Here is a 16468-nt window from a genome sequence, read left to right as displayed (position 1 = left end):
TTCTTTGGTTGGAGGTATGTTTAGTGTGTAAACATCACTAGGCTATGATCTATAGTTGAAAAGTTATTGAGTCGTGAAGTTAGCTCTGAGGCACATTTCTCAGATTTGAGTCACATTTTCTGTTGTGCACCACCTTCTTCCACAGAGTATAACTCTAGAACTATTTCTCGGGTGAATCTAATATATGGAATACAAGCCCTCCAGACATGATGGAACCATCATGCCAAATTTCATCCAAATCCAAAACTATGACCTGGAGGCCCTGGTGGATCTGACGTGGAATGACCCAGCAGTGGATTTTAGAGTTTTGATCCAAGTACCCCATTTTGCTGTATTTTATATGGATGTGTCCAAATTAGTTGAATCAGTTGCTTATGCCATTGTTGTTGAGTCTAAGAGTTACAGTTTTGCTTTATATCCTCTATGTTCCATCAACATTGCAGAATTCCATTTTTTACACATTTTTGAAAGAGCATTACTTCGTGAAATACCTGGTCACTTGATAGTGTGATTTATAATGTGAAAAACAATTTCTACACTATGTGACTACTGGTTCTTATATTAAAACACTATCATCTTGTGGGTGTAAGGGGTGAACCTTCCACATAGTACACCCAATTGTCAACGTCACTTCCACATAGTACACTCTGGACTGCATTTTGCAGACTAACGAGGCTCTAGTATCTGACCTACTTCCATTATAATCTTCGTAGGACTGTGTGTGTGTTCTGCCCTGTGTTTTGTCATTGTTTGTGCCAAGTGCCCCTTCACAGCCTCAGCTTTAAACCCAGGTAAGGATATTTTAGTTTTCAGACACGCTTTTATTTTTGTTATGGTAAGGGGGTGGGCCCCGTATAGCATGACAGGTGCAAAATAGCCTAAATGCTGATGCACCCAAAATTTTTCATTCAAATTCAAATTATCACATTGCTTTGGGGAGAGACGGAGGATCTCAAATAAAATGAAATTCCTTACTTTTTTCTAACACATATTATTTTCATTATTTTAATGGTAGCTTCTCAGGGTGGCTGCTCATAGGAATTTCAGGAATTATGCATGAATTATTGGTTCCAGGAATTTTGTGTGAATTCTGCTTGAATTTTACTCTGTAGACATGAAAAATTGCAACTTTTGTTACTCCAAATCCTATTGAATTTATACATATTTATAAATGCCCTGAGGCAAGTTTTTCACACTAGCTTTTATTTTTATCGAGGAAGGAAAAGACAGCTGCTTTTAGTGTTTAGACTGTAGAAGATTTTTCCTGTAAGTTATGAATGTCCAATGCAAGTTTGCAATGAGATTAGGAAATTATAGACTTATCACTATGGCTCGGAAGTTGAAGACCTATAAATTGCCAAAAAAGTCCTAAAAATATAAAAAAAGGACCTAAAAATGGAAAAAAGGACGTATAAACGGGACCCAAATTAATTAATAACTTAAGTTTTAATTATATATTTAATGAATAAAAAAATACAAAGACAGCGCGAGCTGGTCGTATACACCATACTGAAAGCTTCAAAACAAGAAAAAATTGCCACTTACAGCGCAACCTTCCAGACAAGTTAAGGTTAAAGGACCTTGTACAGTACCTGCTTCAATCGTCCAAAACTGTCTTTCTTTCGTTTCAGGGATGGTTCAAATATATTTATTTATCTATTTTTATTATTTCTTTACTACAGAAAGGATGTTTAAGAGGTGATGAACTGATGATGATTCGAATTGAGAATGTGCAGTAAAAACGAAGTTGAAAGAAGGTGAAGTTGCCAAAAAAAAAGCCGTTAAGACCTGAAAAAAGGCTAAAAAAGGACTAATAAGCCAAAAAATGCTTAAAAAAGATCAAATAAAACCCACCTTTTTCTGGCCTACAATGACCTAAAATGAATATATATTATGTTAGGCCTCGTCTTTGGACACCAGCAAAAAAAAAAAAAGGATTTTTCCTCAACTTCCGAGCCCTACTTATCACACTTAACCTTTACACCCCTCTCTGGCCTTGGCCTTTGCATGCGATTTTTAAATTTTTACACCTATTTCAGAAAAACATTATATCTCTGAGACTATTTGAGCAATCTACTTCGGCTAACTTTTGTTTGGAAGAAAAAACATCAGAGCACACGACCGTATACAATTCAGAGTGCCCAAGTGAGAAAAACGGGGTGGGGGGCTAAGTCCCCAAATTTCAATGAAAAAAAAATCAAATCTGGTGTTCGTCCCCTCTTCTCCCGCTAATTTGGGAAAAGGGCACAAACTTTTGCATTGTTTTAAAAGAATAGACATTTTGCAACAAAGTAAAACTTGATTGAAGTCCATAGTCCTCATACAGGCTGAAATATGATGCAATATGTACAATTCTGCATTTTGGCAAAAAAATAGCTAATTTGCATATTAGAGAATAAATTATTATTACTTGGAGACTCACAAAGATGCTATTGGGTACGCTGTTCATTACACGGGAGGGGGGGAGGCAGGCAGAATTTCATCAACAAAGACAGCAGAGGCACCACATTTCCTTCGCAGCATGTTGTTCCAGTCAGGCGTGACAGTGCATTTTGGTTTCTCTTGTTTTATTTTTAGACTCTCGTCACCAACTTCAGCATTGGAAAACACAACCCAACATGTTGACAAAAGATAGCTCGGGTTTCCCAAGCTGGGAGGCAGAAAACAAGCTCGTAAATCTCATATATTGCATTGCATTCATTTCCCAGCTGTCAAACCTCGCATCGAAAACTGAAGGGGGAGAGGAGGGGACCAGTGATCCATCGGCCGACTACACCTATATTTTCTATGGGTCACATGTGACCCATTGGCCGAGTAAAGGTTAAAGCTATCACTTCGACACAATTAATGTTCAGCACGGAGCAAAATCTCAAAGAAAATCTGCTACATCTATTGTAGGAACAGCTAGAAAGTTCAGCTTCTGTGGGAATTGTTTACCTTTATACTTGGGTCAAGCAGTACAGGATGGAACCAGGCGAGGGTACGTAAACAAACGTCCAGCCAGGGTGAAAGTTTCTCTTCAGCATTACTTTTGGAAACATTAATTTTGCAAGAAAGAAGCATTTTTATTATGTTAATATAGCTAATTTAAATAATTGAAAAGGTGTTCCCTCTGTTCCATGAAAGACTATAATTGGTGAAATCCTCAATCACCACATGTCACATCTTGCTTGTCACTTTGGTGTGAAATCTCCCATGGGGTTATATATACAAGCTCTACATTCCATGCTTTAGAAGCTGCCAAAGTGAGAGTTAATCTTTAGGTAGTGGTTTGGTTGAAGTTAATCTTAATTGTTATGCTTATGTTCATTGACATCCTTGCAAGAATGCATTTTTTTTTTAAACAGGTACCTGCTGATTTTTGTTAAAGAGTTAATGGCCATAAATAATATCACAGTAGTAAAAAAAAGGGGGGGTTAAAGCCTGTGGGAGTCTTTGCTTGCATTCCGTAGGTACATCCTTGAGAGTTGCATAAGTTTCCTGCATTTTATCTTCGAAATCCAATATTTCATCAAGAACAAGGTCAAGATTTTTTGCCATGTTATTCATAACAATAGGCAAGTCTTATTTTGAATTTGGTCTTTAAAGTGTTTGAGTATTGAGTAATTAGAGCCAATGACCATGAAAATGGATTTTTGTGCAATAATTTAAGGTCGTTTTATTTACACCAGCTGTACAACATTATTCAGGCTGGTGTTTGCATATTTACCTGAAAAATATAACTGAGTGTCAGGTGGGAAGAACTAGCAATGTACAGGCACCGAAAGTGCCTGAAAGGCTTCCTAAATCATTTCAGTCAGAAAAAGAGTTGCAAGACATGTGCAGTGGTCAATGGTTTGAAAAGAAAACAGCTGGTGTAGGATATGTAAAGTGAATGTATTACAGCCATATTACAGGGTAGAAATTTAGAAGGGCTGTAAAGCCAATGAACGTTGCATATAAAGGCAGTGGAACTTGTGTACATTACAGAAGGAAAGCACATTTAAAATACTGAAAACAGTACATTTTCCATGAATGAAGGAGTAATACATACATGCAATGTCCCTTTATAATGGAACACATAGGTAGCATTTGCCTGTGAAGCACATGGATTGTGTATCTGTAATAAATGTTTTGATGACAAACAGCAAAATATCCACATGTGCGATGCACCCAGAAAATTTTAACTCATTCATTAATTCACAAAGTGTTTCTAGTCATTCCTGATGTATATTTCATTTAAACATGTGTGTAGGGCTCTTCATACAAAATTACTCCATATTCTTTTGACCGGGAGAATGGATGCAGTTGTAGTGGACAAATCTGGAACCAGATGTATTTTCTATATAATTTGGTCTGAAATTGGTTATCTCCTCTACATACTGTTAGATCTAAAAATTTTAATACCCCTTTTTCAGTTGATCTTTGTGTTTAGCAATTAATGAATTTTCTGCATCTGATTTACTTTCTTTAGTAATCTTGGGTTACATGCAGCTTTAGTAATCTTCTGGCTACAGAAAAGTGAATGAGGACGAACCCCTCCCACTCCCCTACAGCACATTTTCTTTCACTTTGAACACTACAGTATGGTCAGATAGCCCACATCTTGAGCTCAGCATACACCACTTGTGTTGAGTATTATTTATAGAAATATCAGGTTGAAAAAAGAAATCTGACGATAAAATTGCCATTGTCAGCTATAAAAACCATCTAGTAGCAAATAAGCCAAAGCTAAGCAAGTCTTAACCCATAGTTGATGATAAATGTATGAATTCATGTGTAAAGGTTTGATCATAAAGAATGTAAATAATTGTGTTACAGATCTATGGATTATCATATGCTGAGTTTTCTGAACTACTTCAGCTTGCAACTGTTGAACCACTGAGTAACGTGGACTCTCAACTAGGACCTCTTCTTAACCAGCCACTGTCTTGGTATCAAGGATTGTCAAAAATTCTGACGACAAAATACAATGATCATCATCGTTTATTTATTTCACCAGATGGTAACATTCAGCATATAGTGGTTTTACATCCAAGGTACTTGGAAGCTTTTATGATGCTGTCTATAGACCTTCATACATCTCGTGGGGTGAGTAGATTTTTAGTATCAGATCACATACATTTTTAAGTAACAGGGTTTCCACACACCTGGAAAACCTGGAAATTTCGGGGAATTTTAAAATAGATAATATTCTCAAGGAAAATCATCTAATTAATCAACAGGTTCCAATGAAACACATCTGATGGACTAAAATATATCCTTGTACTAATTATTACAACTTCAGTAACTTGCTTTACTCAAACTATTTTGAAGATATAGACTTTTGATATGTGTTTATTTGTATGAGATACTTTAAAATATTGTAATATCCCATGGATATGTGTTACATGGAAATATTGTGAAGTCAAAGCACTAAACATTGTTCACAATGAGCACCTTTGGCCTACATACATGCGCACTGGTTGTAAGATATGTAATGGATAATGTGTTCTCAGTGGATCTTGAAGGTAAACAAATGCAGAAATGTACAAAATCGTCAGGTTTTAAGCTATTGTACCGTGGTTGCGGCATGCTTCAAGGTTTGCCAAAACCTCAGATGTTCGACTATGAAAGTTGATTGGAAAATACCATGTGTTACACAAACTCAAAATACATGTCATCAATTTCAAATGTGCAAACATAAACAATATTCAAAATGCACTCAATATCATCACAACCCAAAGGTACTAAATCTACAATTACTACTTCCTTCACGAAACTACAACATAAAATACAACAGATTATTTTTGGGATAATGATCATAGGTCAAGAGAATTAAATTTTAACAATGCCATTTATTTTCTTTTAAGGTCTTCACAAGAGAAATTTAATGCAACAATCATATAAAACAATCCCTGACCACATGACAATGCACACATATATCATTGCCAACAGTAGTGATTATGTAAAACAATGTTATTCATCAACAAACTTGTTCGATCAACAAACCCGATTTTCATGTAACTTGTGCAATACCTTATCAAGGTTTTTAGTTATAACATTTATTCGTTTACTGTACCATTGCATTTAGTTGAAGTAGGATTTTTTACCTGCTAAAATTTAATGTAACAGTATTGAGTCTATTATCCAAAGTGTCAAATTTATTGTTTACAATGCAATACTTATTTTACCCATCTTGACCACTATATGTTCAAATACCAAAGAAAGGAGGAGAGGAAAATATTTCCTTTGCATGTATTTATATTCTGCCTGATTTCAATAACTGTGATCTCATTGCATACAAATTTTCTCTTAATTGTGGATCACCACAATTCTCTTATTTAAATATCCACACTTTAGATTGCTGACTTGTGGAGGACGTTTTGAGTTCTTTACGTGAATCACTACAATAGTTCAAAGCAAGGACTCCCCGAGGGTGCAGTGATAGCGTTGTCACCTTGTAATCAAGGAGTCCGGGGTTTGATACCCGGTGCAGGCACACAGTGGTTCGGATCCCACTTTAAACTGTAGGTCCAGTCCTGATTAGCCTTAGTGTGCATAAAGTGGACATAAAACACCAAATCAATCAATCAATCAATAGTTCGAAGCACAAGGAAACTTGGATATTACAGTTTTGACCCTTTTACGATTAGACTCAGCAAAAATAGTCAAAGGTGACACAGTTCAAAATCAAGCTCTAATCACTTGCACAATACATACCTGTTAAATTGCAGATTTGTGCTGTTGCCAAGTCTCTTTCACAGAATGGATGGTCATCAAAAATGGACCTCTTTAATTACCATAACCTCTCTTCTGGTAATGGTTCTGTACACAGGACAGAGTTAAAAAAGCATTGAAGCTACCTCCCAATATTTCTGGCTATGTTTGTGATGTTCTTGTCTCAGCTTCTGCAGGAAATCGGCAACACTGGAAATCGTCGTTATCAGCATATCTGGAACAGGCGTCTTGGCTACATAATGTGCTCATACAGAAATGCTTCTCTGCGACGATAATTTCAACTTGGCTTCTTTCGTGATGATGTCTCCACCAAACACGTGTCTTGTCCTATACCCCACATAACGGTAACTTCCACATTGTGCATTTCATGGAACAAAGATGGGTGCTTGCAAGGCAAAGCACTGCAACTCGGCGTATCGCAGGAGTGTGATCTTTATCGTGGCAGAAGTGCGCGTGTTGCTTGTATTGCACTGCCAGTCTTTTGCTCTGGCGAGGAAAGATAGAAGTATGGTGCTGCCATCTAGTGTTTGCACCATGAAACACAAGCAAACAAGAGAAGATGAAGGTGCAAGCCTAAGCGGTGGTGGAGCAATGTGAATTGCGGCAGATTGAGTGACAATTACGATTTAATGATGTTTACATTGCGATATTCACCACATGGTGTACACAGGATTTTTTAAAGGATGCCTGAATTGTAAAGTTCGATATTATATATCTGCGTTCTAGGGTAAAGATACACTATAAAATATTTCATATTTAACATTTTTAACGTTGGTCTTAAATGTTGTTCAAAAACTAAAGAAAAGTAAGTGGGTCATTTTAAGATGGGGTTTCAGTTACCACTTTGTTTTTTCCTGAGTTCTTTACTGCCTTCATTTGAAAATTTTGATTTTTCCAAAATTTTGGGAGTGGCTGTAACCCCATCAGCCCCCTCTGTGTATGCCAGTGTACATGCCCTAAGTATCTGTTGCCACTCATGAATTGCATTATGTACTCTATCAAGAGCGAAAACTACCAGTGCTTTTCAAGAGAGCTCTTCACACTGACACCACTGGGGCTTGTGTTCTTGCAAGTCATGTCTTGAACCACAGGCCACAATTTGTAGGTTGAGGTCTGGACTGCCAGATGAACAATCAGAGTGGGAAATGAAATTGGACATATTTATCTCGAGCCACTGTTGAAATGTTCAAGCCTTATCGGGTGGCACAGAATCCTGCTGAAAGCTCTACCCCTGACCATGGAAGAGAGTTGCTGATATCCGTGACCGTTGTCTCCAGGACTGTCTCCTGGTACACTTGAGCTGATGCTTTTACCTCTTTCTTGCATAAATGGAGCTCAATGATGCTATCATAACTCACCCCCATCACACCATGATTGAAGCAGGATGGTGGCCCCTCTGTATCCTTGTAACCGTCACACCCTCGCATTCCAAATAATTCAACAGTAAACCTTTTTTCATCAATGAACAAAATTCTTCTGTACCCATTTTCTGCACAATTCTCCTGTAGTACAGCATAATGCTGTACTACTGAAGTGCTGTATGCAATTTCTTCGCATGCTGGCTGCTTCTGATTTCACCAGTTGCACGGTTCTTACGGTGCATGGCTGTTCCTCCCTGAGCCTCTCGTTCTCTGTTTCAACAATGGATAGTATTAGTCCAGTCCCTGGCAATAAGTCCAGCAGATATTTTGAGGTGGACGAGTTCTCTCTTTTGATCCTGTTAGGGTATGTGTTTCTCGTTCAATTAACTCCATCTGAAGCACAATATTATGACATTTTGCTGGATTTTGATTGCTTGATTGATTTGGTTTATTTTACTTCACTTTTCTGCCACGTTTGACTAATCGTGAAAATGAGGATGGATGATGATGTGATGAAATTGATAATGGAACACTTACAATGAACACCCATACCCAAGCTGGGATTCGAACCTTGGAACCCTGGCATCATAGCATGCTGTGTTAACCACTCTGCCACAGAGGTCGGCACATTTTGCTGGAGTCATTGTAGGTTCAGACAGTATTTTTTTTCTAGTGCTGTCAGACCGAACCCTACAATGACTTGCCGCAAGATAGCTTCTTGCAAGTATTGCCCAAAACTACATTTAAGTGCTTCTTACTTAACACACACCACAAATTGTGGTGCATTTTCTCCACTTTCTTGCATGAACTTACAGTGCTCTAAAAATTTGTTTACTCTAGCCATAATGCTTGAGTTTCTACTCAATCCTTGGGTGTTGAGTATGATTGCTGTTTGACCAGTTCTGTTGCAAGGACACTTTTTAGCACCTTGAAAGTTTCAGACTCTATAACTGAAATATGTATGAGTACTTTACTGGTTTCATTCACACTATGAAGAGAATCTCCTGAAATAGTCATTTCTTCATAGTCTCTGGCTGCAACTCTGAGAACAAATTCTAACCAAACATGTTATATTATTGTTTACAAAGTAATGTAACTATATCATGGAAACAATCTGTATTGCACTGATTTAAACTTTGCCTGTGTATAATGATTTTAAATTATGCACAAACCATGTAATCTTGGTTTCTTACCATTGAAATGAATCATGCTGATATAATTTTTGTTTTCATAAACCTATGCTGGAATGATGATCATCATGCACTCTTCATGACATCTTCATCTGTACTTCTTCTCACCAAGAATATCCTGTATATTCACCAGTTGGTTCCCATTGAACACAATTCATAACAATTCACCAATTGATTCCAATAGTTTGTCTAAATTCTCATATTGGCTATTTGAACCAATAGGAAAAATTTACAGCTGGAACATACTGTAGCAAATATTGTTTCTTTCCAGTACAGCATTGTCAGTATTCTTGAAGTACAGTACCTGTACAGCAGGCCTACAGTTGAGTTTCAGTACTTTAGTTTACAGTAGAAGGTAATTGAAAACAGTAGAATTTGTTCACTGTAAACAGTAATGAAATTTCCAATTGATTTTATAATTGAAAACAATGGGTTCCAATATACACAAACTTACATTTGGATACAATTCCCCAATTGGAAATTGTCCTGCATTTCAAATTGGCTTCAGTTGAGATTCTGATTGAAGCCAATTCATTCTAATACCTATATTGGGCATCCCATTGAATCCACTGCATTCCTGTTGAAACCAATTGAAATTTCAATTGGAACCAATAGACATTTCCAGCTGGGTGTTGCAGCAATTAACATACCATTTCTTCAAAACTAGGGACACATGATATTTCAGTTCTGTCCTTTTTGTTCATTTGTGTACATATAAAGCTATGACATACTTGAATTACAAAACAATATATCCAAATAATACAAAAAAGATACCTCTGTGAAACTTTACAGCCCTTCGATGTAGTCACCAGCATTGTGTACAACCGTTAGTGCCTGTTCTGTTGATGGTTTGAATGGAGCGGTCTGTTGCCTGAAGAATCTCTGGAACAGTTCGTAAGCTTCATCTTAGAGATCAAATCAAAGTCACAGGGGCTGGTACATCTGCCAGCCCCATCGAGCTAACAAATCAGCCACAGGTTGCGCTACATGCACCCAAGCATTGTCCTGCAAAATGATGGGATGATTCAGCAGAAAATGTCCCTTCTTCATTTGCAACACAGGTCGCGGTTGTGTACCAAAAATAAACAGTAATCCTGCGCATTGACGGTCTGTCCTGAAGGTATGGCGAGAATCGCCAGAACTTTCACATTAATGGGGTTCTGACTACACAACTTTAGACTGCTAACTCCAATGATACTCTATTCCTCTCGTCACTGCACATGTGCCTAGTGTTGGAAGGAAGAGTCAATTTACTGGGATGTAGCTTAAGTATGAAACTAACATGTGGTATAAGTGAGAAGCACCAGTTCTGTTTTATGGTGTATATGCAGCAGTGTTGCCACTATTAAATTTCCAACCCATGTATAAATTTCATTTCTGCTAAAATCCATCATTCTGGAGGGAAAAAAAACAGATGTCATATCTATCTCTCTCTTAAATCTATTAAAACAGCACAGCTGGCTCAAACCAAATCTTAAATATTACCATGATTTTTTTTTTGCATTCGGTATTGTTTTCGCTAAGTAGACAATTTCAATGTCATTAATCTTATTTTTTTCGAAGTTCCTCATTATTTACTCTGTTAAACATATATTTTATTCCTTCATTTGACTGAGGTTTCCATGTTGGTCAATAATAATAATAGTTATAATTGTTATTATTATGTGATTGCTGGTTTCAATTTTGAAACCAAAAATGTTAACGAGAAAGAACGTTCACCTCCCGTCAGCACATTGTTTTTCCAATTCTAACACTACAGTCTGGCGAGGTAGCCCAGATTTTGAACTCGGCATACACAACTGATTTATATATAGGGCAAAGAAGAAGAAAGGAAACACTCACTAGACAGTAGAAATAATTCAAATTCAGATGCAGCTAGAGAGTACGAAAATTTAGCCCTCCTTGCTTTTATCCATATATATATATATATATATATATATATATAATATATCCCTACCTCAAGAACATCTTGGTCTATAACACACCCACCTCTTCCACCCCACTCCCCCTAGCCCACAAGTGCAACAAACCCAGGTGCAAGACCTGCCCCATACTTATCACCTCCCCCACCCTCCAGACTTTCTTTTTGTACATATTACTTTTTTGAAAGCATGCACTTAAAAATTTTCTGGCTGGAGAGGCTCCATCCACTAAAGCAATTCACCTACATTTTTTACATTGTTACCATGACAACGTATAAATAATATACTCAATAATTCCTTTCACTTCTTCATCTCGTGCATCCATCAATGACCACATATTTTGCAGTGAAGTGCTGTACTATACAAGAAATGGTTCACACTTTGAAATGTTTAAAGGAAATGTACGAGTAGGAATCATTTACCATCTAGTGGTGGAATTAGGAACTTTATGTGTGGTCAGGATTGCTAACCCCGAACTCTACATCATTGGTGAAATAGGATATCACATTGCCTTCCCAAGATCAAATAAATGCCCAAGGTTTTATGTGAATGTGTGTTATTACATGTTGTGCTGTTTTCTTTGGATAATCTTCACACTACATACAAAATTAGGGTGTATTTGAAGGAATCCATTTTAATTAGAGAAATACATCTTATTAATTGCAAAATTTTTGAAAATGATATTTTTATCTAACATTCTAGGATTTGTGTGTTGTCTATAGAGGGCCACTGCATCCAAAGGAGAACAACATGGACCAGCTTCATTTTTCATTAGCTGATATTCATTCTTTAATTGAGGGTTTTGTAAATGCTTGCTGTTTTCATTTGTGGGTTGGTTTGTTATGATTGCTATTTTATGAATTTGGTGTATAGTTCCTTGTGGCTAAGCATGTTTCAAACAAATCCAAAACAGAAATTCATAATTATATTCAGATATATACAGAAAATGTTATTTTCATGAGTTTTGTTCCATATTTGATTTAGCTTTCACAATGTTTGTTCTTAGTTTATGTCATTTGTGCATTCAAGCTGCAATATTGTTATTATGGAAAGCAGTTGTTTTTAATTGTTTCAAATTAAATGTAGTTTTTATTTTGTATTAACCCACAAGTCACAATATTTTAAAACACCATTTTACTACTTCAGTGATGGCATCATTAGTAGGGAGGCAGAGGCAGTCACAAGTAGTATGCATCTAAATACCATAAATAGGGAGGCAGACTAGTGAAACAGGAAATAGACATTCACACTCCTGCCCCTCCTTTGGTGCTGCTGCACAACTTCATGTATTATATGTATTTCATAGTTAATGTACATTTGTTATTATTTTTTCACAATAATGTTAATACAATGTATGATACCATCTCCATTAATATAAATAACCAATTTATTTCCATGAACTTTTGGATAAGTAAGGAGAATTGAAGTGTAACATACTGGTTGGCATTTCATTTTTTAATTCAGAAAGAGCAATAATAATGCATAATATTTCATGATATATTTCAGGCTTCCAGTGTCTTGTTCTCCCAAAATTAAACTATTAATATTAAAGTGAAAATTGTCAAGTGTGCATGTCAAGTTTGATATTTCTACTTTCACTCAATGTTATATTTTCATTATTATTATCTTTTATGTGTATGTATTTGAGAAAATTCACCATATGTATTCCTTTTGTCAATATCCAATCAAAAGTCAGGCTGAAATAGTATTTACATAAACATAACCTATTTTCAATGGAAGATGTGATTTACTGTAAGATTCCAAAAGTATCAAATGAATTTATTTTTCAATCTTTCATGCTGAAATTTTGAAGATGGGTTTTAGTGGCGATTTGCTACTCACATATTAAAAAACAATGCTTCACTATTCTCTCAAGCATTATGTGGAATTAAAAGAAGCATGACTGATTTAAAGAATTACATTGTGTTTCTTTGCCATGCAGACATAATAGGACAAGCATTGAACTAAAGAAAAAAGGTTTCTTGTGTATGTTGCCTTTTTAACTGTTTAATATTCTGTGTATCCAGTTTTGCATCAAGAGTTATTTGTTTGGGTCTTCTAGGGGTCCCAGGTTTGATACCCAGTGGAGGCACACCGGTTCGAATCCCACTTTAAACTGTAGATAAAAGTCCCAATTAGCCTTACTGTGCATAAAGTGGACTTAAAACCCAAACTCACTCACTCACTCATTTGGGTCTTGGTGAAGTTGCACGAAATTTTTGGTGTATCCCATCCTTGAGCTCATGTGTTGCTTCTCTGTTGTAAAATTATCATTAATATTAGAACAAAGAAATGTATTTCAATAATTATTTACTTTAATGTGAGTGCACAATTTTTGCAAGGTTCATTTCTTGAATTGATCCTAAATTCATGGAAATATGTTATTTTGCTAGAAGATCCATTGATGAAAAATGACATTAGGATGATAATACAAGGGTCATTCAAGATTGACTGAGACTTTTATTTTAGGAGAAAATATGCAAAATCTCACAAGCTCCAAACTAGGCCAGTTTTTTAAAGTATTCCCCTGGGCATTCAGGCACCACTGCCATCATTTGTGTCAGTTCCCTGAATCCTTTGGCATAGAAGGAAGTTAACTGCTGTCATAGCCACTGCAAGACATCTACTTTGTCAGTGTTTCATCTTTCCTCAATTTATTCCCTCTCATATGCTCTTTAAGGAGCTCATAGATATCTGATAATTACTGAGGGCTAAGTCCTGAGTGTAAGGACATGGAGCAAAACTTCCCAGTGCATTTCAGTGATAGTGGTTGCTGTCAAATTGACAATGTGCAACCGGTCATTGTCATGGTGAAGAATGACATTTTCAGACAACTTTCCTGGTCTTTTTTTTGCAAATTACATACGCCACCCTTAATCAGTGTGCAATAATACTGGGCATTAATTCTGACCCTTTCTCCAAAAAATCCACATGAATGACATCTTGCATGTCCCAGTTGGATGAACGTGTCCATGTCGTTCATTTGTCACAAACTAACTATTGTTCATCAACAAACTGTTGACATCATTCGAACATTCTTTCCCATGGTACTGTTTGTTTCCCATACTGTGCTTGCAATCTTCTCAAAATTTCAGCTGGATTAACCTTGCCCTTCAAAAGGAATGTGATTGTACACTGCTGTTCCACAGATATAGGTACATTACTTGCTGCCATTTTTGTTGACACTACTGTGCATGCTCCAACTACATCAGGGTGAATGCACAATACTCACGAAGGATGAAGGTACATTCTCTGGAAATTTCATCATTCTCCAGCTATTCACTACTTTTTTATGCTAAAATGTGTCTGTCAACTTTGAATGTCCCTTGTATTTGTAAGATTTATATAGATATTTTTAATAAAGTTTTTCTCATGGATATGTAAATTTGTATACATTTGAAAAATAATCTATGCATTACATCAGTGCAAAATATTTAATTATATTGATGTTTGTATATTTTTCATTAAAAATTTTCACATTAGTCAAAAATATATTGCATAATCTTGTGTGTTTTATTGTGTTATAAAAATAAAGAATGCATATCAATGTTATAATTCTCCTTTATCAAGAAAGTTAGGATAACTTTTCTCTTAATGTGTTTTTGGTAACTTGCAACAGCTTCTAACTTGTAACTAGTTAGTTTACTGCATATTGCTTGAATTTCATGCTAGAAAAGTTGCCAAACTGCTAGGTGCCAGTAGTTACTCACTTCCCTGGTCACATGCAGTTTTATGAAGGACTAATTAAATAACGAAGTTGTCATTTCTAAAGAGGATTAGGTAAATCTTCCCTTATCCCGAGCTAGAACAATCCAATCCTTACCAACTTCCTGCAGCCCGCTTACCATCAGCATTCCAAACAAAGAATCATTTAAACTTCCCTTTTCTTTCTGGTGCATTGGATATGGCCCACTTTTTCCTCTTTACAAATTACAAACAGATGAGCTAAATTACATGGAAACACAAGACAGCTCTGCCCACTTCCAGATGTCACATCTTTCATGCTGTTTCCAGTTTGAATAGCTTAAAATAGTTGCAGGCTTCTTTCGGAGTTGGCTCTATTGTCTTGCTGAGGGCTGGGGGTGGAGAACGGCAGCAAGTGTGAGTAGAAAACTACATTCTAATAGCAAGGCTGGAAATTTCTTGCAATGCAACCAGTCTCTTATTTGTGTGTCTATTTTTAAAAATTAGTATAAGTTCATCTAAGAACATTCACAACATTGAAAAATCTTAATATTTGTACTTTTATTACCCTCATGTCTATGTTGGCAATAAAAATGCAACTGGTCTTGTTTCGGTTCTGAAATATTTTACTTCAATACTATATGTATTGTTTAAATGATTCCAATTCATACATTTTTCCATACTTTTCAGCCATGAGATTTTTGATTAACTTCAGTTTTGGGAGAGAGTATGGGTACACTTTCTTACAAGATTATTTTTTAAATTGGTGTCACTCTTTTAGATGAAATATTTGAACAGACCTCAGCTGTTACTAACAAAATTTATTTTGAAGCATTTCTTGCTTGCAACAACAACCTTTTCCTACAACACCTTTCCTTTTTCATCTGCATTGCAATTAATTTACGAGATACCTAGGTTCTGCAATTACTTAGTGAGATACTGTACATAATACACACCAGCATACCGTTATGAGGGTATTAATTTAAATGAATAATGTATTGCTATCAAGATTATGATTCTACTCTTAGAGATTCAGCGACTCTGTTATGGGGAGGGTTTGGTGGAATATACTAAATCAACCAAGAATAAAAAAAACAACAACAACACTTATTCAAAAAGAGAGCATCGCTTTACGGTGCCACACGTAGACCCTTTGCTACATGTGGTGTTCCGTGGACAATAACAGGTATCCCTTGGGAGACCTGTTAACCAACAGACGAACTTTAGCCTAAAATCTAAAAACGGTAGGTAGAGGAGGCTTTAGTAGACTTACGGTTTACTTCAATGATATCAGGTCGATCACATTTAAACGACACATTTATTCAATAAAGAACATAACCTGTGGCATGGCCATCACCAAACATGAACATCTTCAATGTAACACAAAGAACACAAAAATAGATATACAAAAGACTTGGTACTTACGGATCAGCCAATTTTACACAATACACTTCATACCTGGGGGCAGGGGCACCGACTTGTCAAAATTATTGGGGGGGGGGGGCTCTGATCACTGAAATAAATTAATGAACCACTACCCTAGTTAATGCACATCGTCTCTTGAAACTCTTTTTAGTAAAAATTTTAACAATACTCATAATTACATACTTAG

At 36.2% G+C, this 16468-nt stretch overlaps 1 protein-coding gene across 1 annotated transcript in view; it reads left to right on the top strand.

Moving 5' to 3' along the window:
* Window positions 1–14707, top strand: part of LOC145984107 (KICSTOR complex protein SZT2-like) — a 324200-nt gene extending 309493 nt beyond the window's left edge. Inside the window, exons 24-25 of the mRNA XM_083117530.1 lie at window positions 4801–5070; window positions 11875–14707. Coding sequence (XP_082973656.1) covers window positions 4801–5070; window positions 11875–12018 — 414 coding nt within the window. The 3' untranslated portion in view covers window positions 12019–14707. The remainder of the gene's footprint in view (window positions 1–4800; window positions 5071–11874) is intronic.
* The last annotated feature ends 1761 nt before the right edge of the window (window positions 14708–16468 follow it).

The sequence above is a fragment of the Lepisma saccharinum genome, chromosome 2 (assembly GCF_977018435.1).
Source record: "Lepisma saccharinum chromosome 2, izLepSacc3.1, whole genome shotgun sequence".
In the NCBI taxonomy this organism is placed as follows: Eukaryota; Metazoa; Arthropoda; class Insecta; order Zygentoma; family Lepismatidae; genus Lepisma; species Lepisma saccharinum.
This window is presented reverse-complemented; position numbering and strand designations above follow the sequence as displayed.